This window comes from Mycteria americana, chromosome 7 (genome assembly GCF_035582795.1).
Source record: "Mycteria americana isolate JAX WOST 10 ecotype Jacksonville Zoo and Gardens chromosome 7, USCA_MyAme_1.0, whole genome shotgun sequence".
NCBI lineage: Eukaryota > Metazoa > Chordata > Aves > Ciconiiformes > Ciconiidae > Mycteria > Mycteria americana.
The window spans coordinates 11725032-11743490 of record NC_134371.1 but is presented as its reverse complement, the minus strand read 5'-3'; the positions used below and the strand labels follow the sequence as shown (position 1 = coordinate 11743490).

Here is an 18459-nt window from a genome sequence, read left to right as displayed (position 1 = left end):
AAGCATAAGAAGGAACAGCAGACAGCACAGGCCTAGAAGATATCCAAAGAAGAACTTGGAGATGGAGGACATTGTATAAGGAAGAAAATGAATGGAGGAATGTACAGGGAAGTTGAAAACACAGTGTAAAAAAGCACATTAAATAGAAAGGGGCTGAACCAGCAAGCAGCTACATTAGGAGACAGGAGAGGGTAAAGACATGTTCTTCCTCTCTTAAGAGTCTTTTTGTACATCAGTTCAGAGTTCTCTCTACCAAGTGCAAAGAAATTGGCTAGAGGTCCCTCCGAAGGCAAATAATAAAGAGATCTTACTATTGTATGATCCAATTTCATATGTGTTTGGGAATTATCACAAGGTACTTCAGCCCTGCCTGGATTCACTACAGCATACACAAAGTGTGTGTGATCCTCTGAAAGCTTATTTCACACCAGCCTTTGTGGCAAAGAGTGAAGCCAAATGCAGCCGAACTGGCAGCAAAAATTGAAAGCAGGAAGGCAGACCAAGCAAGAGAACACCTGGCGTGGATTTTTAAGATGAGATAGAAGCAAGGAAAGGAGAGTAGAGTGATCTGTGGGGAATAGGATGGCCAGTACCTTCTTATATGTCTACTCCACACAAGTCCTGCACCTTTCTTTTGCTTGGTGGGGACTGCGTCCTCTCCCAGAAACTCACAGTACTTACGGTAAAAGCAGAGTGAGTAGTCACCTTACGGTGTTAGTCCCTCTCTGCTCTGTGCTCTTCTACAAATAGCATCAGCTCCTGAAGGCAGAAAGACGAAGCCACCATGTTTTTTGTAGTAAGTTCAGTTGGCTGTTCTCTCTTTCAGCAGGCACCAGAAAACACGAGGGAAGTGACACTGAAAGGGAGCGCCCCAGGAAAAGCAAGATTGTCCTTTAGATTATTTATTTCCTGGATTTGTCTCTTAGCCCTAGAAAAGGGATGAAGAGAGCTGGAATAGTGGTATTTCACCCTCTCCTCCCTAAGGAGACATTTCACCCTCTCCTCTCCTTTCTAAAAGGGGAGCAGAGCTTCCTTTGGAGCCACTACACATGGCTTGCGTAGCAAGCACATTCAAAGCTGAATTTCATGCTCTGAAATGTTTGCATTTAATCTGGTATGTGTAGTTTTCCCTAGAAAGTATGAGCAGACACTTACCACGGATGACTACAGCGTCAGAGTATGCAGATATGTTTTTACCTCATATTAGGTGACACTGCAGGATTACATTCCAGTTTACTTAGGAATATTTTGTAATCTACTCAGATCCTTAAGGCTCAAATGTCCAAGGCATATAAAAAAGAATCTGAAAAGAAAATCTCATTAATTCTCAAATGACCCCTAATAGCTTGTCTAGAGGCTGGGCTCAAAACTGTACTTTTAGCCACTTGTAACAGTCCTTCTAGAACAGTGGGGGTGACTTTATTCTCTCTACTAACTTGTGAAACTGAATGACATCTTCTGGTGGAAGAATAGTCAAGGGGCAGCCTTGACTCAAGAACAAAAACGAGGAGCAAAAAAATTAGGCTAAATGAGAAAATGGGGTAGGTTGGAAAGATGGTACAGACTGTAAAGGTAACAGAACACTTTGGAGAGGTGAGACAAATATGGGGAGGAAGAGGAGGCAGAGGTTCTGGAGGGAACCAGGGTGCTGCACAGGTGGGAAAAAAAATCATTTGTTCACACTTGATAGCTTCAAAACTTACTTGTTTTTGAGCTCAGTAGACACTTTAACCAGTGGTGCAGCTGGAGCTAGCCTGGAAATATGGTTCTCTCACACTGGAAAAGGAAGATGAGTGTGGGCTGTTTTAGATCTGAGGTGTGGGATTCGTCTTACTTAATTTGATGGAAAATGTATTTATGATGTTGCCTAGGCTCCATTTTCTTCATAATTACTAAATGCAGCCAGCAGCAGCATTTCTTCAGTGCTATCTACCAGCTATTCTTTAGAATTAGTGATTTCTAACTTTGGTGCTAAAGACAAGAAACTGCTGCTGACATTGCCTCTCCTCCTGCTATCCACGTGGATACAAATGAAGCATCCCCTTACAAGTGTGGAGCTACTGCTAGGGGGATGTTTGCAGTTCCAGCACGGAGGGAACTTCACACCAATTACCTACCTGTCCGGACATGCTGCCGTCCAGCCCACAGCAGTGAAAAGGGTTGAACCATCCCATAAAGGTAATCGTGCAGGGGTAGAAACTGGCAACCCAGGTTTCATCCCGTATGAGATTACTGATTTCACACATCTCTGCCTGTTAGACTGGGGTGCTTTAAAATGCAAGGTAGGCAGAGGTACCTGAAACAAATACAGCTGATAATGACTTCAGTCACGCAGACAGCACTACCAGCTAATCAGTGTATAAAAATAACCCTTCGTATGTTGGCATACAGTATCCACTTTGTATGTCATACGGAAAGAACATACTCCCAATGCTGTCCAAAAAAAAAAATCCTTTGTCAACTGTCAGTAACCAAACTAGCAAAACGTTGAATATCCACTTTGCCAAGTCCTTAAGCACGATGCTCATAAAGGGCTTCAAGAAGTCTTCAGTAGTGCCAAATCTTCTGTTGGTCGTGATATGCTGATTTATGCTGACTGATGTGAAGTCAGCTAACTGTGATAAAGACTCCATTAAAGAACTGAAAAGAATAAATGAAGCTCAATAAATTATTGAGGTGTCTGGAACAAACACCACCAGATGACTACCTGTCAATGAAAAAGACATGGTCTCATGTTGCTGTCAACCAGTGGGCTCATAAAAAAGAACAATTTATCAACAATTTGTGTCTGCTCCCTGCTGTCATTTGTCTTCCAGTCCTTTGCCCTTTGCATGTATTATGAAAAGCTCTCTACACCTGGCTGATGAAGCCGTTCCTCTATTTTCATCTCAAGGACTGAAATACTACCTGGTTTGGTGGGTGAAACCCTGAACTGTCTTGCCAGGCCCAATGATAGAGTTGTATACAACAAGCTGGCACAACAACAAACCTGATCAGTCTAAGGAAATGTTATCTCAGATCATATTATCTGCCTCTGTAGAAAGCTTCCCCCAAGAGCTTCTTTTAACTCCTGCACCCAGTAATATCCTGGGACAGAGTGAAAGACTTCTAAGCCTATCTCCACAAATGCAACTGTGACTTATGAGAAAGAATGCACAGAACTTTAATCATGAGACTTCTAATTTATAGACTTTGCTTTAAGCTCTTTCTCTGTAAATCCTCTTTCCAGATAGCAATAAATAAGGCCCAATTCTAATTCTTGAGTTAATGTCTTTATTTGTTACACATCAGGAGAAATTTACCAATATTTTCCAAGCAGAAAACAAAAATGAAAGATTAACTCTTTGTAGGTACAATCCTCAGGATGCAACTGTCTGAAAAGCATCTTTCAGGGTAGTGATTAACAAAATCAAGAGGAAAGCAAAAATCTTAAGACATGCAAAAAGGAATTCACGTGCAAAAACAATCTTGCAGAGTTAGTCTTCCCTGAATCTGTAGGGCACCATTTCCTACCGAGGAATGGCACAAAGCTGGTAGGGATGTGGCTTCATTGTGCTCCCAAAAACAAGCTTTGTATTGACTTCTTTCACTCCTTCTGGCAGGGTGAACGTGAATGCCTGTAACAGGGTGCAAAAGACAATAAAGAGCTCCATCCTTGCCAACAGCTCCCCCAAACATACACGGTGCCCTGTGAAAAGACAGAAAAGGCAATCAGGCAAAGGATTTCTCTCACACCTCCCTTTCTAACCTGCTTGGGGGGTTTTTTGTTCGTTTACTTGTTTTCTGCACACTTTGTCCTTTTCTCTTAACTGACTTAGTCATTTAATGATTCAGAACTGAAAGGTTGCTTGTATTTCCACCGAAAGGTTTAATCTATATTTACAGCAGGCGGCAAGACATTATAGAAACGATCACCAGGGTTGCATAGTTTACATTTACAGTCTTCCTAGCAGTATACATTTTACTGCTACTATCTTGATAACTGGATCTCTCCTCCAAGAGAAACTGAATCTGTCTTCCAAGAGAAACTTTTCTATGTGTCATTCCTTCTCTTCCAATCTTTTCCACATACAACTGGACTTCTCTCTTCCTGGAGATCTTTAAAACAGTGGCATGCGTTTATATACCTATTTGTAGATGCCTTCCCAGTTATGTTGGAGAATGAATGGATCTTAAGTTTTTATCACATGGAGTAAATAAATCCCTGTTCAGTGCACATACCTATTGAAAACGGTAAGAACGCGGCTCTGTTTACAAAGTTTCCATCTTTATCCAGAAAGTGGCCTGGGTTGAACTGATCAGGTGTCTCCCATTTTCCAGGATCAGACAGAACAGAGTCAATATTTGCTACAATCATGGTGTTCTGAAAAAAGGAGCAGCGGCTTCGGTTCTGTCTTATTGTTCATATTCATCAGATAAGCAAATAATGACAAAGGAGCAAAGAATTTAAAGTCCTAATTTAAAGTCTCATTTTTTCAAAAATTAGATCAAGCTTTAAAACATTTCATAAGAAGTTTAAACTTTTGAGAATGTTGTGACTTCCTTTCCTTTATTACTTGCTGCCAATAAGTTCAATAAAATAAATGGTTAGGATTTTATGATATTCATGTTGTTAAAATGGGTTGCTTTTATTTTTCCTATTGTCATTAAGTATTTTTATTACTTATTCAGCTTTTGAGTTACAGAATATCATAAGTATCAGTTTAATTTTTCCCTTTGTTACTCGATAGTTTCTGCAACGCTGGAGTTGCTTTGAGCAGATCCAGAAAAAAGGAATGGAAATGAAACTACATGAAAAGCAGTGATGGGAGAATATTTAGAAACAAGCCCTAATATAGCTTTCAGTTACAAAACTTGAAAATACTTTAGTTTCATTATAACATTTGCAAGATACTGCATTTAGAAGTTTGTGATATGAAAATAATTTCAAATTTCCAAGTTTTTCAGTAAAACTTTTTTTCCATTTTTGATGGCCTCTGTTCACCAGCTCATAAGCCATTTCGACAAGGGACAGACCTGAGATTGCTGGAAATTAATATGTTTATTTCCAGTCACCGTTCACAAGTTTTCTCTCAACAGAAATAATGATCTAAGGACTTACTAATAGTTAGGACAAGGTGCACGTTTCCTTGCAAAAGGCCAGTCTTAGAGACAGTCATAGCTTAGGGGCACTGCTAGAACCGATAGGACAGAAGAGTTCATGTCCCCAGTCAGGAAACCCCTCAAAAGCCTTTCTAAATGCATCTAATGTACCAAAGACCTACTGATATCAGCAGTTCTCATTCACAGTTGCTTTTCAACTAAACAAGCAATTACATTAAAAGAAACTAAAAAAAGAACAGTGTTTTGGGAATCACTAGCTGAAGTGGCTTCAATCGTTAAAAAGTTACGTTAAATCAGTTTTAAAAACTATTACAAGTGTACCAGACATCAGATATTCAAATATGCAGCATATTTGTACCTTTGGAATAGGAATTCCCAGCAGCTCTGTGTCCTTCATGGTCTGTCTGGGAAGTGCAATTAGGACTATATTACTGTATCGCTGGATCTCGTGAAGTACAGCGTTTGTATAGGGCAACTTTCTTCTGTCCTCATAGCAAATTAAATGGGAACAGCCCAGAACATCATCCAGCTCCTTCTGGACTTTCTCTAAGGAGGAATATTCAGCTTTAAATATACAAGAAACAATCTATATACTCATAATTTTTCTTATTGCTTTTTACAGTAAGAATAACATCCAACAAAATGAAAAAGATACTTTATAAAATAAGAATGCCTTCAAATTCCCATACAGATGACCTGAATAACATTTGACATTGAAGTTGTTTATAGGTTGCATACCCAAGTAATACTTTAAAAATAATGGTAGCAAAGTTGTTCTATAAGAATATTTAGGTTCATGCTGCTCTGAGGTAATTTATACAAAGATTTTTATTAATATTTATTTTTACAGGCAGGGAATCAACTGGAAAATAAAATATTAATCATGTATTAGAAGACCAGTTTAGTATCTGATCAAGGATTGTTCTTCACTCAGAACCACATAGATTTTGCTTGTCATCTACAGATGGCCTAATTGCTATGCTGTAATTACCTGCCTTAGGAAGCACTTACACAAATTAATTTTTCTCAAGGACCTGGTTTGTTTTTTTTTTTTACTTACAATCTGAGCTGAAATGGTAATTGCGGATTAATTTCCGAGCTGAAATGGTCTGATTAATACTACAGCCTTTATCATTGCAATTAGATTGACCCTATGCATCAGGAAACTTAAGACTGTTTTAATATATCCTGAGAGGGTGAAAGATGATATTATGAAAATTCAGCATGTGCAATCCAGTCTCAAATTTTAGGTCTTTTGAAGAGCTGTTAGGTAACAACAATGGGACATCCTTTCTCCTTACCACTTCCACCATTTTCTTCTTGCCAGCCTCCTGCTGTGCCTGGTACCCACCTTAAACTCTCAAATATGAGGCCTTTGAAGTGATTTGTATACCTTTTAATCATTTCTATCCTGTACACTCTGACTCTTCCTTTTCACTTATTTTACTCTGCCAACCTATATCTTTCTTCTGTGAATATCATTATTAAAAGCGTACAGTTTCAAGCTACTCACCCCAATCTTTTTTTATATCTATTTATATGTAGATATCTATGTTTGAAGTTTTAAGCTTCATGGAATAACCACACATATTAGCAACCTCCCACTGCATTGAAATTATTTCTGCTGCAAAGAAGCCAGGAGCACATCAAAGCGTAGCAGTCATGGGTTGAAAAGGAGGACCTGAAGATTCCACCTTGTCCTCAGTGGAAGTCTAATCATTATTGTCAGTGGAGGGGCAATGGTTCAATTTATCTCATCCAAGACTAGACTCCTCCATCTGACCAGATGAATCACACCCTGCATTCTGTATAGGTCTCTTAAAAATGAAACCTAAAATGTAAGCCTGTATGTTAGAAAGGATACAGCAAGAAACAGACACATGCAGTTCACCTGATTCATACCCTAATAATTAGTTCCTCTACTATTCTTTGAACAAGCTCGACTACTATTTGAACATGCATAATTTCTAAAACGTTACAGAACTGTTTGGGTGTGCTTACTTTGAATATCAGGATAAACCACCATATAGAGCATTGCCCAACGTAAAGTGGTGGCTGTGGTTTCTGTACCTGCCAGAAAGAGGTCAAAAATAGTCTGGATCAAGTTTTCTTCATCATAAGTAGCACCAGGATCTCCTTTAGTCTGCAGATATGAATTGGAAAGATCAAGTTTTGGCACACAAAAAAGAAGTAAACCACCTTGCATCACAGAAATATTTACTGATACTCTCCAAAATGAAAAAAAAAAGAAATTAAAGGACTAGAAAATAAAACTTTCCAAATAATATGAAGACATTTTCTATTATTCTCTAGTGCATTTGTCATTTTATCCTATCCACATACACGTTTTGTTCTTCCGCCATGACAAAGTTACTAATTGTACATGCTTTCTACTCCTGCTGCAAATCCCATCATAATAGTCATTTCTAGTTTTACTTTAACCATATGCAGATCTGCTATTATTGTGGTTATAGATAATCTACCTGTAAATCTACTTACATTATTACTTCATCCTCCTCCTGCCATCTCTTAGTGTCAGCTTTTTTTAATTCATCTACCTATAAACTTTTCTATGGAGAAACTATATACTTCTAAATTTATATTAGACATCATTATAATCAAAGGAGCACTTAAAAGCCCTTGTTGTTAGTGGAGTGTAAGAAGAATTCAGAGATACTCACTTTATTGATCTCATCCAAATAGTAATCAATAAAATCTTGATTTTCATCTGGTTTTCCTTTTTCTTTGTGGCTTTCAAGTTCCTTTGCTAATAGAGCGTTCACAAAATTTATGCTGGACATAAACGTTTTAAATGATGGTATGAAATGGCTTGCAAGCCAGGGAAACATTTCATATACCTATAAAAGAGATATTTTAGATATGTGTTATTACTGACATTAGCAAAGTAAATTTGAATCCTAATACAGGCTTTTGGGTAGTGGAAAAAGCAAATGAAAGAGACTGATGACTGCATCTTCAGCATTATATTGAAGGGATAATGCCTATCCCGTGATTCATTAAAGCCTTTCTTAATCCCATTTTTCCCTGGAGCAGAATTTCTCTTAGTTTTATGCTATAAACTTTCCATTGTGATGTACAAAGAATAAATTAAGTTCCTCTGTACCCCAGTTCTTTGCTAGGCTGAACTTCAGTAGCAAGGACCTCATGTAAAACATGTCCCTCTTCTCAGTTTATCCAACATACATGTCATTTCTATCTCATCACTAAAAAACAGATCCAGGCTGACTTCCTTGACATATCTGCTAACTGAAAATAGAAATATCCAAACCCAGGTTTATTTTCTTGCTGTAGGATACCGAATGCATGGGGATTTTACTCAGATACACCTTCCCATAGATAAGAAGCAAACATATCACATCTATGTGATATGCAAAACAACTTGATGAAGTAGAAATACTGAGCCGTGTGGATTCCCTACTGTTTATTCATTGTTCTAAACCTATTCATTCTTGCATTCATACTTTTTTAAAATGACATCTCAGCAGAAAAGAAACACAGCACTTTTTACATTAATTCCATTCCTCTACTTCATTTCCCTTTCTTTTCTCCCCTTTTACAGATTGCACCATGTCCTTCCAGTTTACAGAATTACTGCAGCTTAAATTATGCATTAGGTCATAACTCTTGGGCTCACCTATTTAAATGGCAGCTGCATTACAAAGATTTATCTTCCCACAAACCTATTCAGATTCCTGGCTTGTATTTCTTCTTCGTCCTATTGCATAATTTTGCTTAAAACTACCTGTCCACTTACCAGGAAACAGATTAGTACAGACCATCATTAAAGGATTGTACATCACCGTGAAAGCACTGTGGAGAGCAGGACAGAATGAAATATTGGACTAGAATGTTTTTGTTAGCTGTGGACTTACTTAAGTGTTTTTAAGGACAGCTTATACAAATGCCTCCTGAGGGCAGTTTGGAAATATCTGATCCTGTGTTTACCCTGATTAAAAGATAGCTTAGGCGTCATTCTACCTGCATCTTCTGGGAGAAAAAATCATAAGCAGGTTTTTTGGTGGTTTTTTTTTTTTTACCAAAAATATCAAATTAGTCCTCAAATTCTCTAGGACCTTGATTACAGCAGTTTCCAGTTAGAAGATGGTAGAAATCATACAAGATACTGAGCCAGATGAGTTTCAGCAAGTTCTGCAGAAGCAAGCTGCCTTGTACATTGGTAAATTGACTTCTTGACTAGACACAGTATTGTGGTTCCCATTCATAAATGGTTAATGATAAAACTGCCCTTGTTTGAGGCAATCTGTTCCACTGGTTTTGCAGCTGCAGCCACAGCTTCACACAGAAGCAAGGTAGCAATTTTTTCTGTCCAGTGGACCAGATGTGAAATTACTATCTGCTGTCTTGAATGGAGACAACTATCATCCAGCAGCTAATGGAGAGTGACTTCCAGCGTGTGTTACTGAATTCTCCTAAGGACATGCAGAGGTGGTGCAGGTGTTGCTGCCAAAAACTATAGGAAAAAGCTAGCATTAAGCAATTTCATGATATGTTACCTTTGTGCAAAACAGTTGCTCTACTTAAGTTTCTATGAAGCTAACTAACAGTAGTGAAGGAAGTAGTAAAGACCCATATTACTCTTGACACTTGTTGGCAGTCATATGATTTCATATAGTGAAGAAAGCCACTTTGTCAGACAGAATTTAAGGTAAGCCTGTTATTTCAGAGCTTTTCAGATATTTTTACCTATATTTTACTACTGAGTTTCAGTTATAGGTTCAAACACTGGAGTTGTACAGGTAGCGCTTCTGCAAGAAAGTCCTTTGTACGTCTCCCAAACAGGTAGCAAGCCTATATGTTTCCATCCCTGTCCACCAGACATGGGAAATTTCTGCAATATGATGAAGCATAAGCAATTGAAACAAGTTTTGAACTAGGCATCTGGAAGTACTGTTCCGATGCATACTCCAGCAATTCCAAGTGCAGTAGTATTTATTTTTGTTATAAAAGTAACAAGCAAGTTGCCTTTTTCATTGTCTATCTATATAAAGTAAACAAACAAACAAACAAAATAATTTTCCTCACAAAAAAAGAGATGCTGTTCATAAATGCTGTTATAGTATCAATGGATTCAATCAAGCGGTGAAAATTTTCATCATCTTTAGAGAAGCGATGTCCCAAAATCATAGAAGAAATCACATTTGAGACCGCATGAACAATAGGCATAGTGGGGTCCAGAGGTTTTCCTGTAAACACAGTGAACAGTATTCACCATTAGCACTTACTATTCCTGCTTTGCCCACTGAAAGGAGAGCTGATAACATTTTATAAACACTTCTGATGTTAATTAGATTGCTGGATAGCAAATTGCAATTTATTAGTAAAAGGCACAAGTAAAAAGTAACTTCAGACATCTAAAAAACCCTGTTAGTTAAAAAAACGGCAAGACTGCTGGCGGGAATGGAATTAGTAGTAGTTATAAAAATACCCAGATTTCACAGAACCTTGGCATCAGTAGGTCTCAAGTTTGGCAATAACCAGGGTACAAAAAAGGTCAGCTGAGACACTGTATGAATAAGCAGCTGCACTGAAAAGAGAACCACCTGCTATTCTTTGCTCATACCCTTTACACCTGAATAACAGAATAATTGAGCATACCTATAGAATTCACCCCGTTATTCAGCAGCACAATCTGGACGAACTTCCTTTCTTACTGGGGAGGCTACCACAAGCCATGTGAGGTGAGCTTTTTCCACCGCACTTGCCAGAGCAGAGCCATAGGGTTGTGTAGCCTTGGTCAAAGCTTTTAATATTTCGTGCCTTGGTTTTCTTTTCTGCAGAGGAATATGGGGTGTTGTGACACCTATTTTCTTAATGGTTGCTGTCACCCTGATTCTGTGACCGTAAGTAATGTAAAACTAAGAAGTAATAACACCAACAGACAGGGACCATGGAGTCTCAGTTCTAAGTTCATGCTGTGGGGTTTCACATGTAGCACTTCTGCAAGGAAACGTCTCGTGCAGATCATATGATACAGACCTTTGAGACTCAGCTCTGCATGTACACTTTAAATCCATTTTTGTAATTGAACAGTTTCAAAAGCTACAGGTGACCCATTCTTCAGCAAAATCACCCATTGCACAGACTGACCTGCATACTGAGTCACATACCGTTTGTTTTCTGTAAGTATTCCACCAGGCGACAGGCCTCCTCTTGTAGTTGATACTCGTGGTCTTTTTGCCCTACTCCCATTTTCCTCATTGTTGCAAGTCCAAAACGCCTCTGTTGCTTCCAGAGATGACCATTAGAGAACATAACACCTAGGATCATAATGAACTAATGCTGTTAATGCCTTATAGATTAATGAATTGATATAGTTAATACATCAAAGAAGCTTCTCTCTCATTCTAATTTTTTCAAATTTTTGCCAGCAGTCCAGCAGCATTCCTCTTTCCTCTCCTTTCTTCTTCTAGTTTAGTCATCTATTTGCTGTATAGAAACTCTTACAATAGCTATATTCTGCCATTATTGTTCCGACAGAATCAAAAAAAGAAATGTTCCATAAAAACTCATGAGAATATTAACCTTTTTCCCCACTGTAAATTAAGGACTTTGAGGCTTTAAATCAGTTTCCAAAACCAGGGTTAGAACACATGAAAAGAATTTGTGAAAATAATAATTACCATTTCCATGAGTCAAAATGTGAAAGGTATTGTTTATTGGCCTTCCAGCAACATCTTCAGCATGGACAGTCAGACCTTGCTTCACTGCCTGAAACCCTTGCAGGACAACTACAGGCATGTTTGAAAGCCATAAGGTGAAGACATTACCATGAATTTTGGCCATCTGTAGAACAAAGCAGCATCAGAACAATATGGGTGAGAACCAGTACATTTAAATCGAACAAGATGAACCAGATCTTTTCCCTTGGCAGATGCCCCAGGGGTGACTGACCTTTAGAAGAGAGCATCAAATCTATTCTTACATATAGCTTGAAGTCAGGTTTCTATCTAAGGTCTCATTTAATAAAGATCAAGGTGTTCCTAAAATGTCAGACAGCCAATATTGCCAATGTCTGTGATGTTGTTTATCGCATGTCTTACAATTCAAACTCATTGCAGATGAATTCTTACACGTTTGTAAGAAGAAAACTTTAGCTCATGAGATTTACGTGAACCATCTACAGATTCCCCTTTGTGTATTAAGTGTAGCAAAAGCAGCTGAGGAGGTGGGTAAAGCAGAAATCACCCTCTCCTTTCTAGCTCAGCTGTGATAGCCTTGTCTCCACAATGCCACGCACACAGGCATCACTAGAAGTAGGCAGGACTGTCCTTTCCCTGGCTGCAGAATCGGGAGCTGGAAAAGTAAAAGGTGGAGGGAAGTGCAACAGTGCATAGATCAAAGTAGCGAGTCCGTGGGGCAGAGTAGTCTGGGAAGAGTGGGGAGTTGCCAAAACATCCCAGGAACTGCAGGACTAGAGGACTACAAAATTTTGCTGCCTGGGAGCAAACAAGAGGGAACAGATATGCACGCTGAGCAAAAATGTATACACATGTGCTTGCACATTTGTGTTTAATTTCATTTTTGGAAGGACTAATTCATGGCTTTTGAAATCTTGGGATGAGCAATACTACTCTTCAGGTTTGGGAGGTCAGAAATAGAAGAAAACACAACAGACATGCACTGGCTATAATTTTATGTTGTGGAGTCATGCTACTTTGCCTTGAAATATGCAACTCGGGAGAAGAGAACTGGCAGGACAGGGAAGAACCAGGGAAAAGGAAGGTTGAGAACAAAGAGTGAAAGGTCAGTGCTATTACTTATATATTTAAATGTTAAATATTTAGTATATATGTATGAGGAATATAAAACACTAGGATACAAATTCTAGAAGTGCTGTGCATTACAGGGGGACTTAGAAAAGAATTTGAGCGTAGGCACACAGTGAATTAGTTCAGCTACTTAAAAGCTCAATCAGGCTCAGCAGACCAAAGTCTCTTGTGAAAATCTGACCAAATAGTATATCAGAAAAAAACATTTATTCTAAGACCTTTTGAAAAATCTGTTGACTAAGTATAAAAAAATTCATCCTTTCTATACTGGAAACACATATGCACTCAGTAGCTATTTCATGAGATATTTAGAAACTGCCAGTGAAACAACAGCCAACACATAGACATGCAAAAGAATTAAAGACTCTACTTTAAAATGTATCTTTTTCCTATGTGTAAGACAGAGTATTATCATCAGTATTGTTTTGTTCTTCTGCACATAAGGTTTTAATGACATGTTTCATAGTAAGCTGGAAATTTTCATACTAAGAAACAGATATTTTAATGATCCCCACCTATTTTCACATTTATACAATTCAGAATAAATCCCTCCCTAGCACTGAAAATAAGACCACGTTAAACACTCACATTTATTTTTCAATCAGCTTATGAATCCATTAATTAGTTGCCTGAAAATACATACTTTTTTAAGGATCTCATGATGAATTCGGAAGTTCATCTGCAGCAGATTTCCAAAGAAGGGGTATGGAGTTGGCCCAGGAGGAAGTCGTCTTCGCATCCATTGCAATTTCAGAAACTGCATAAGCAGCATAGACACCACAAAAAATACCAGCACAACACTTACTGTTAACATTTCACTTCTGATTTACAAGGCTGCGTTGTCTCTGAACAACTGCTATATAGACAGAGGCTAGATCCACTTTATCTTGCTTTGCTGGTACCTCCCTAAAAAGATAAAAAGGCATTGAAGCTTCTGTACCTCTCAGTCCTTCCCTCTTTATCACTTTACTTTACTTCCCCATCCCAAAGAATGAAATGTTCTTATTTTTAAGCATATATGACATCATTCCATTATATTGCAGCTACAAATCTGACAATCTTCAAGGGATACAAAAGGTGGGTTAATTATATGTCTCCTTGTGCCATGACAGTTGCTGTGACAAAAATCCCCGCCAACAGTACTAGTTTCATAAAAAGCCTCTTGCAAGAACAGAGAAAAAAATTTTCCTGAGGGTTGGCTACACATCCAAGGCCAGTGGGATACTGAAAAGTTCAGGCTCATCAGTAGCCATCACATGCATCAACCACGTGCACTGCTTCTTACTCATCTCATATTATTGCTTGATTCTGATGTTCTCTGCTGTTCCTTTAATATTTTATTTTTCCTCATGGTTTAAATTGTAAGCTCTTTGGGAGATGGCCGGACCTTTTAATTTTGTGCACGTAAACCAAAAGAGACTCTAATCTGTCATTGGGTAACAAGAGTTTGATGGTTATAATGGCATAACACCTAAGTGTCCACACACTCCCTATTCAGCTGCACAGATAAGTGGGGCTGCAAGGTCTTCATGACCAAGCAGAAAGCAAAATTTCTTCATTCCCTCTGGCTAATTCCCACTGTATTGCCTGTAGCAGGACTAAAGTTGACATACAACTGTCTTTGTGAGCTTCTTTCACAAGCGCTGTCATGCAACTGAGCAAATCCGCTTGGGAGCTGAGGACTGCTTTTCCTTTATGGAGGTAGAGCTTATGCCTCTGCAAAGGGGGTCATTTTGGACAATACAGCTTTGGCATTTCTTCAGCACCTGCTCAGGAACAGCACTAGCTTAGACTCCGCTCATCTGGCATAGACAGGAACATGTGGCACTCTGGGAAGTCACCAAGATGGCTTAGCTGCTCACGTGCCAAACTTACAGAGCTGGCACAGCTGAAAATAAAAGTTGCGAGGTGTTAAGCACGTTGGTTCTCCACAAGTTGGGGCAGAGAGCTAACATTTACACAGCCTTGCTGGCCAGCAATTGAACTGAGAGCTGGGATCGAATTGAGAAACTAAATTACCCACTTCAGAGACCACTGGTGTGACTTGTAGTTCCTTCATTTGTGGCACTGCCGTTTTCTCCATCTCAAACTACTCCCAACTCCGAGTTTAGTGTTTTCCAAAGTCTCCTTGGGAGGAGGAAGAGTCACAGTTGTGACTGCGGCAGCTGTTCTGGGACGACACCCCAAACAAAACAACTCTGTCCTTCCTGGATATTCTCTGTGAGGAAGACAACACGGACAGTGATGTCCTGGGGATTTTTGTCATGGCAATTGCTCTGGCCCTGGCTGACTGGCTGTTTGGCATCCAGGAGATGTGGTTAACTTACTGGGATTTTCATCCCGGGGGTGTGAGAAAACACCAGCTGCAGGTGCCCAGCTCTAGCATGCAGAGGGGCAGCGTCGAGGCTGGTATCACAGCTTCACCATCCAGAGAGCCCACACCCACATTCAAGGGCACGGCTGTTGTCCTGCAGATTCTCATGCCCCCAGCTCTTCCTGGGTAGGTGTTAGCCCAACCATGGGGACCAAGTCCACCACAAGTCATGCTCAAGATCTCTGAGGACAGCCTGCAAAGCCTTGGATTTCGCACTGCATAGTGGCCGTGGGAGACTTCAAGAGGATCAGCCCAGGCTCCACATGAGTCCTGAATGGCATGGTCTCTGCCAGGCTCCGTACGGTTCCTAGCCTAGGGCACATGGCTACATGGACTGCAATACCTATCAGTGATGCTTTTCCCCAGTGCTGTTACTCTCATAGGGTGAACAAAAAAGTAACAGATTCCATACGTATCGCTGGGAGAAGGGATGTGAATGTCTTCACGGCCCCTGAGGCTCACCTGCCTTGCCCACTTGCAGCCCCATCGGGCCCCTCCATTCCTTCTGAGCAATCCTGGCTGGACGCTCTGCATCTCCCCTGGCTCTCCAGGCTCACTCTGACTTTTCCACACATATTAGCCATGTTCTGGTGATTGCACCTCACAGCCTAGACATGAACTGCTTGCAGTTAGAAAGGCAGCTGCCAAACAGCTTTGCCATGTCTTTGGGAAAGATGTTAAAGGGGTTACAACTTGCTTTCCTCTTCCTACAAGATGGTGCTGGAGGACAGGGAAGAGGGAAGCCTGATAAGATGCACGGATTGGCCACAGTTTCCATGAGTGAGAACTGAATGCCTGGGGAGGCAGGGGTTAGAGCTGGCTGACAGCTCAGCAGAACAGAAAGATATCCCTCTTACCAGTGAATCCTCCTCCTTTCCCTCTCCTCAGGAGAGCTGCTGGCCCATTCTCTTCTCCCCCCTTCCTTTCAGCTCTCAGAGAGAAGGGTCCGTTTGCCCTGTACTTAGGCATTTGAACTGTCACACGCCGTGGCCTGTGCCCTACCAGCCTTATGGCAGCTTGTCTGCACCCCATTACCTATGTTCCATGCCCCAGATTCAGTTTCAGGAAAAATCTCCACCTCTCACCCACAAAGAACATAGCTGCTAGGGTGTCTGCCAGGCATAATCTGGAGGCAGCTATTGAGAGAGGGAACTCACCCTCCCAGGCTAATAATAGGTTTTCAGGACACGTTCCCTATCTCACCTGCCTGCCACCCTACCCTGAGGAGTGATGCTAGGAAAGCAAATCTTTTTAGCTACCATCTGAGAGGGATGAACATCACAGCTACAGAGAAATAGGGCAGCAGAAGCACGCAAACAAAACTTGACTCTTGAAGAGGGCCAACACCTCCCATAACTTGTAGGGAGACAGACTCCAGTACCCCGGATTCATGGCAGTCCTTGGTGAGAGCAGAGGTCCCTCCCCAGCATCAGACCAGCCTTCTCCCTCCTCCTCTTCACTCCTCTTGCATCAGCTCACCACTGACTGCTTGGGGGCTGTCACGGTTTAGCCCCAGCCAGCAACTAAGCCCCCCACAGCTGCTTGCTCACTCCCCCCTGGTGGGATGGGGGAAAGAATGGGAAGAGTAAAAGTGATAAAACTCATGGGCTGAGATAAAGACAGTTTAACAGTTAAAGCAAAAGCCGTGCACACAAGCAAAGCAAAACAAGGAATTCATTCACTGCTTCCCATGGGCAGGCAGGTGTTCAGCCATCTCCAGGAAAGCAGGGCTCCATCATGCCTCACCGTTACTTGGGAAGACAAACGCCATCACTCCAAACATCCCCCCCTTCCTTCTTCTTCCCCCAGCTTTCTATGCTGAGCATGACGCCCTATGGTGTGGAATGTCCCTTTGGTCAGCTGGGGTCAGCTGTCCTGGCCGTGTCCCCTCCCAGCTTCTTGTGCACCCCCAGCCTCCTCGCTGGTGGGGTGGGGTGAGGAGCAGAAAAGGCCTTGACTCTGTGTAAGCACTGCTCAGCAACAACTAAAACACCCCTGTGTTACCAACACTGTTTCCAGCACAAATCCAAAGCATAGCCCCAAACTAGCTACTGGGAAGAAAATTAACTCTACCCCAGCCAAAACCAGCACATACTCCACCCCTTATTCCATACCATTTACATCATGCTCAGGTCTCACACTATCCAATACATTCTCATTAGCCACCACTCCGCTTCCCATCCTTTGATATAATACACAGATATAATTCCCTTAGTCTATGGACCACCCCTGTGAAATGTCTGTAAAATGTCCATAAATGCCCACAAATGTCCACAAAATGTCCATTGAGTTCATTTAGTCCATGACTTTGGGCTCCATCTGTTATGGTGGTCACTCAGGACAGGAGAGGTGGTGTGTTGCATGGAGTTACTGGGCACCAAAGCCAGCTCAGGTCAGGTCACTGCTGCACTTGCACTGCTTCTTGTAAGGCTTGTCCTCCATCGGTTTAGGTGGTTCCTGCTATAGTAATTCCCATAACATGCAACTCAAATCCCGGGTTACAACAATTTAAAGGTATTTCCATTACAATGGTCCCTTTGGACCGGGTTTAACATTGCAATGAACTCCTCCCCTTGTCCCTGCTCCAGCTTGGACTTATCCACAGACTGCAGTCCCTTAAGGCTGTACCTGCTCCAAGAGGAGCCTTATCTATGAGCCACAGTCTCTCCAGGGTTAGACCTGCTGTGGCATAGACTTATCCACAGCCACAGTTGCTTTGAGGTGCACCTGTTCCAGCGTGGCCGCCTTCATGGGCCACAATGCCTTCAGAGATAGACCTGCTCCAGCGTGGCCTTACGCACAGCCACAGTCCCTTCACAAGTAAACCTACTCCAACATGGCCTTACCCATGGCTGCAGTCCCTTCAGGGGTGTACCTGCTCTGTCGTGGGCTTATCCATGGCCACACGCTTTGAGGTGCTCCAGCATGACCTCATGCACACCCACTGATACTTCAAGGTGTACCTTCTCCAGTGTGGACTTATCCTTGGGCCACAATTCGTTCAGAGGTATACCTGCTGCGGCACAGACGTAACCATGGCCACAGATGCTTTGAGATGTACCTGCTTTGGCATGGACTTATCCATGTCCACAGACACTTTGGGGTGTCCTGCTCCCACGTGGACTCATCCACAGGTCACAGTCCCTTCGACTTGAGTTCACACTGGAGTTC

The 18459-nt window shown here is 41.2% G+C and overlaps 1 protein-coding gene across 1 annotated transcript; it reads right to left on the bottom strand.

Annotated features, from left to right (window-relative positions):
- Positions 1-3509: 3509 nt before the first annotated feature.
- LOC142412222 (cytochrome P450 2J6-like) lies at positions 3510-13728 on the bottom strand. The gene is made up of 9 exons (XM_075507050.1): positions 13558-13728; positions 11766-11928; positions 11253-11402; positions 10168-10328; positions 7785-7961; positions 7105-7246; positions 5462-5649; positions 4222-4363; positions 3510-3688 (listed from the first exon to the last, which is right to left on the bottom strand). Exons 1-9 carry the CDS (start codon positions 13726-13728, stop codon positions 3510-3512), a joined length of 1473 nt encoding a protein of 490 aa, XP_075363165.1.
- Positions 13729-18459: the final 4731 nt, after the last annotated feature.